Genomic DNA, 6,000 nt, shown 5'->3' with positions numbered 1-6,000 from the left:
TCAGACTGTATTATACTATTGCAAGTACAGCAACAGTATAATACTATGTACAAAACTATATCAAATATATTCTATAAAATGTCAAGTTTGAGTTTGTTGGCAAGGTTATAGTAGTAGAGAAGCTATTGTGTGTTGTATTGTTAAAATAAGTCCAAATTATACAATTTAATATAATATGAAATTGTATAATTGTTGAGGATATTATAATCCTACACTATTACATAACAAATGAATGAGTCATGATGTCCTGAATTCGACATTTGTTTCAAAGAACAAATTACTGTAGAGCATGTATTTAGACCCAACGATGCAGGACTAAACAAAACAGGCAATATCCGCGTTCAATTCTTGTTCCATGAAGTTGTGTATACAAAACAATAGGTTTGAGAGCAGAAGATAGAGTTTCGGGCTGTATGGAGAAATGGAAGGCTGTTCTAAGTGCTGGATGTGAACCTGAGTATTCAACAAATCCAGACACTTCTATTATTCAATAGGAACATGGTGAAAAACAAAAGAGTATATGTTCATGCAGGAGGATATGTATGTGAATACATAAATGAATGTGTGTGTGTGTGTGTGTGTGTGTGTGTGTGTGTGTGTGTGTGTGTGTGTGTGTGTGTGTGTGTGTGTGTGTGTGTGTGTGTGTGTGTGTGTGTGTGTGTGTGTGTGTTTGTGTGCGTGCATATGTGTCCGCATGTATATGTGCGTGTGTGAGTGTGTGTGTGTGTGTGTATGTGTGTGCCATCTGTCGGTTTAGGTCTAGGATTTTTATACTCGTAAAATATCATTGTAGAATACATAATGTGTCCCTTACATAATTCAGCTGTGGTGTTTCTCACTAGAACATGACCCAAGAGACGTATTCTATAGAAACGGAGGAGTAGAAAGAACTAAGGAGAAAATAGCAGCGTTGTTCCCTCACTGGAAAGCAACTATAGCTTTCAGTTCATGCGGCTTAACTTTACTCAATTATCTTACAAAAGTGTTTGTTTGAAAATACTATGACTCTTGTGCTACTATAACTTGAGAAATGAGGCAAGTAATGTTTAGACTGTTTTCTATTCTAGACAGTATTCTACTGTCCTGAGTAAGCATAAAAAGTGATTATTTCATTCAGCTTCGTCTGATGTATGCTTCACCTCAAATTCTGGAGAAGTTTGACTGTTGCCATGTATGACTAGTCTGGCTATTACCAGACCAAGCTCAATCGTAGATTGTACATTGGTCTGGGGAAGCTGCTGTCATTTTCTTCAGCCCAAGAGGCGTGATCGACAGGCCTAGTTCAACTGACTGTGTACGCGATTGGCTGCTTGCCGTCGCTTCCCTGTCGTCATTGTGTTAAATCAGCCAATAGCGCTCCAAGGGGAAAAGCCAACTCGGGGATTGGCTCACGGATAAATGTTTTGGAAGCAGAAAGAAATGTATTGCTCTTCTCCAGACTCTTGTGCAAGGCTACTCAAATCGCCGGCAGAATGGGCGGGGCTACCTAGTCTAATGTATGACTATAAGGGGCGGACGTTATCATTATTATAATGTACCATGGTGTCCTCTCTCAACTCTATTGGCCAATCTGTTTTGCTTTCAGAGGAATCCAAAAAAGACAGTGCACAGAAATCCGCATTTTTATTTTATTGGTTTTAAAACTGAAGTTGACAAAGCAGAGAGAAAGATATGAAAACAGGATTTTAAGATGAGTAGGGCTTTCAAAACATCAAAAACACATAAAAAATGAATGATAACAGAAATAAAGGGGGTCACCAAAAGGCTTTTGTTTCATCCGTAACAAGGCTGTGGGAAATCTAGCGAAGGAAGAGGAAACATCAAACAATGTGTATTTTTCTGCCATCCTGACCACAGGAATGGTCTGTAGGTGTGATCACACCTACAGACAAACTGAGGTTTAATTGGACTGAATGTGCTCAAGCGAAGCTATGTCCTCTCTACGTAATAACAACCTCAGCTCAGTCAGTCTATTTGGCATGGTTGGCCCAATAATATATATATGACTTCAATAAAGAAAAGCGTTATTGTTTTACTTACGTAACATTACCATTATAGACAGCTTCTGTCAATTTTTTAAATTTAGGCAAAGAAATGTTCTCCCTTCAATGTCTAAAGTGCTGTGGCAATCTGGTAGCAATGATAGCAACCGTTGTGTCTAGTAGTTTCTCTAGCGTCTCATTTGCACAGTAATTGGAGGGAGGAGGGGTTGATTGGATGTTACTTATAATTAGCGTGTGGTTTACAAGTCATTATGATGTGGGTTGCATCTATGTCCATGGACGCAACATGCTTAGTACTTTATCTATTTTATTTCATTTTAATTATTTTGTTGTTGTAATTACCCTTCTTCAGTCATTTTGCAAAGAGCATTCTAAGCAAATCCTAATATACATTGTTTTTTCTTCCCATAAAAAGTAAATGACAGAATTGAATAAACCGCTGTAACGTCTACTCAAAGCTGACTAGAGGCTGAATCTGAACAGGACTACCATCCTCAGCAAACCCAAGGCTTCATAAGTAACCAGCATTGGTCATTAAGGGATGACCTTTCCATAGGCAAACAAGTAGGGCGAGATGCCTTATTAACCAAACTCTTGCCGACTGTAATGTTATACCACGTAAAGATAGAGTAAAGATGGAGCTGAATGAATTGGTAATCTTTATTCTTCAAATATGTTCTCTATCCGTTTAGAAACAAATGTATACTTACATTAATAAATTAATTGTATTTATTTGTTTTGGGGGAGCGTGCCCAATGTGTCTTCATCCTGCCAAACAAACTGGGGTCTTATCAACCTTAAGAGTAATTCATGGGTTAAAAATGCTGCCTCTAACGATACAACTACACTATAGCTATGCTGTGTTTATCATTGCTTATGATCAGTGGCAACCCAGTTAAGCCTCTGACTAATACACACAATCCAGAAACAATAGTGCCCTTCTTGGTAGATTATCATGTATGTTGATTGAACCAGAAATCCTGTTTCTGTGGTTTGTAATATATATTTGTTGATCTTGATTGAATGATTTCTGCTGAATGTTTGAAGGCTGTTCTCAATCAAGTTCATGTTTGTCAGACATTATCCTACCTAGAAAGTAAGATGTAAGGAAATTCTTGAATTAAGAAAAATAATTGTTTGTATAATAAGTGACAGTTAGGTTACTTTTACATGTATTTTCGCTCTGGTTGTTGTGTTCATTTGTTTTATCACATGACATCTTTCAACCGCAGTTCATATGATGGGCCCTCAGGCCTAAGCCAATAAAACAGTAATTTGTTTGACAGCAGGGATTATAGATTGCAGCTCAATAGTAGCAAAGGTTGATGGCGCTAAACACTGTTTACGTATTGTTTCGTGCATGGTTTTCAATGCATCGCAGGGACGTAAAGCAATACATTATTATTAGCTAGATATAATTAATACTACAACTTTAACTTTGCCTGATAAAGCTATTGCAGATTGTTTGTTTGAATTACTGATTTACATCTGTTATGCAATACAAGGCATGCTCACATAATCATTGTTCTATATTTAGAGGGGCTAATAACTTAAGAAATTGCATGAAAGTGTATGACTCATAAATATCTTTCTCATTCCTGTGTGTGTTTGAATGTAGGACCTGTGTTCATTTTGCGTTGCTGAAGCTCAAAATACATAACGGTTTAACTCAACATGTTCAACCCAACAATGTTGTGTTGAATTTGTAGTGCCATTGACATGTTGTTTTGCCCTTTGGTGTCCAAAGGGTTTCCCCATATGTTCCACAATCTTATTGTTATTTGAGTCTTTTTGATTAAATATTTGATCAAGATGAATTGATGATGTTTCTTAAAGGATTTGCAGAAGTAGCATTCCAAATTCGGGACAGATTAATATATTAATTTAAAAATGGGATCAACATCAAAAGAAACAGAACAAGCATGCATGTAAATTAGTATGAAACATGGAATATTTAAAGCTATTTATGACAGATTTTGTGACTGTAATTCAATTCATTGTTCATAAGCTTTATTCGTATCATTATGCATTAGATTGACAACTGCAAAATATATTTGACAGGATTCCATTTTTGTTTTAACTATATATATAATTCCAGTGAAATATAGCTTTAGGGGATTTTCAAATATGAACAGTGCCGACTACTTGTGGACTTTTCCCCTACACATCGGGTGACTTTGTTGATTTATTTAATAAGGTGCAAATGCAACTGTGCTTTTTGGTTTCCTATCTGAGCTTTGCAGCTCTTCCACCTAAGGCTACCGTTGTAAAACCTCCCACATCTTGTCAACTATAAATTCTTGTCTCCGTGAGTGATGCTTTCGGTAGCTATGGAAACCTAATATAATAGATCCGACCCCCTCCTCCCTCCCTCCCTCCCTCCCTCCCCCAACCCCCTCTTCCCCTCCCCTCTCTCGCTCTATCCCTCCCTCTGCCTCTATCCGACCAGCCCTCGCTGCATCCACTCCAAAGCTCTTTAGGCTACTTTGCGCATGTACAGCTAAACAGAACACATCGACACGAAGATGGCGATAAGAAGTCTGATTTGTGTCCTGATTCTGTTCTCAACTCACTGTAAGTAACATTTGTCGTAAAGTAAAGGTGTACGTCCTCATCTCATTCTGGCGGTCCTACGAATACTCGTTCTGTCAATACCGAACTCACAAAACTAGATTCCGCGACAGAAGCTAACGGTCTCATTCAACTAGTAACTATCGGGCATCACTCAATCCTTTGGACTGGAACTAAATCTACTTTATAATGTGTTTAACAATCAGTTCATTTATCTGACTGATACTAGTGTGGGTTCTTGGGGGGCTGCCTCTATATTGTAAAGTGCGCGCATCCAGACCTTGGTTTGCGAACCCCGTTGTTCCGTGAATCCCTTCCAGTTCGACAGCTCGTCCCCACTAGTTCGGTGACTTTGGTGTGTTTGACGGTCTGTTTGAAATGCTTCGTGCGTTACGGTTTGCTCGCTCGCTGTTTCCCTGTTTCGTGTTCGTTCTTTCGGGTTCGTTTTGAGTCTGGACGACTTCCACGCTTTTGATGTGCGCTGTAAAGAAAAGTTTCCTTTAGGCTTGTAAAGTTTGGATGAGTGAGCGAGCTTACAGTTAGAATTCAGCTATAAATATTCGCAGTGTTGTTTACATCAAGTGTGGTAGATTGTGATGAAGATGAGGACGAGCGTGATGATGATGAGCTGTGTTGAAATAAGTGACGCGAAATAACAGTTTTTCCTAACGGGGAATAACGAGCGTCTGCGGGAGGAGCAAATGTGGCCACAGCATGCAGTCTAACTAACTAACTAACCCTAACCCCCTCTACCCGGCCTCAACCATTTCAGGAACAAACAATAAATCCTGGTATTCTGGGTCTGAAGTGTCTGGTTTTATCGACTGCGAGGGGAAGGCCTGGCTGTGCTTTGATTCTGTCTCGCAATTACAAAAATAATGAGTGGACTTGATAAAGGTTTTTTGATAAAGGTTAATTTTTATACATTTGCTCATTTCTTTTAATTATCATATTATTATATTCTAAGTTTTGCATACATTTCCAATTTTAAGAGACGTTTTGCTGTTGGAAGAGAGTTTGCATTGTCACTTATATAATCCTGATTTCTGAAAACATCAGTACAAAACTGCATATTAGTTTCTGTTCATCCAATGTTACCACCTATGTGTTTGAATGTGTGGTTACTGCATTAATAATGACCATTAGGGGATAGAACCACACGTGGTGGTGGCGTCTCTCTTTTGACTGGTCTAAATAAGAACGGTTTAAAAGACAGACAAAAAGAAAAGCAGTTAAGCATTGACTTCAGAACATACAGTGTGTGTGTGTGTGGACACAGGCTTAAGCATCTGATTTTAATTAAGACTGGCGGTGGAAGACATTTAAAACCTGTTGCTGGTGTCTCACTAGACATAGTACACCACATTCCTTTTCAACCGATACATTTTAGTAGCCGGTTAACGTACCGTTACCCGTGGTAAATCTG

General features: G+C 38.5%; 1 protein-coding gene across 1 annotated transcript in view; it reads left to right on the top strand.

Moving 5' to 3' along the window:
* The first annotated feature begins 4,429 nt into the window (after positions 1-4,429).
* The window catches only part of jam3b (junctional adhesion molecule 3b), a 34,318-nt gene continuing 32,747 nt past the window's right edge, over positions 4,430-6,000 (top strand). The window contains exon 1 of the mRNA XM_030362164.1: positions 4,430-4,577. Within this exon, the coding sequence (XP_030218024.1) occupies positions 4,529-4,577 (49 nt within the window). The 5' untranslated portion in view covers positions 4,430-4,528. The remainder of the gene's footprint in view (positions 4,578-6,000) is intronic.

Source organism: Gadus morhua, chromosome 7 (assembly GCF_902167405.1).
Source record: "Gadus morhua chromosome 7, gadMor3.0, whole genome shotgun sequence".
NCBI lineage: Eukaryota > Metazoa > Chordata > Actinopteri > Gadiformes > Gadidae > Gadus > Gadus morhua.
Note: the sequence above shows the minus strand (reverse complement) of the source record. Positions and strands in the feature narration are given on the sequence as shown.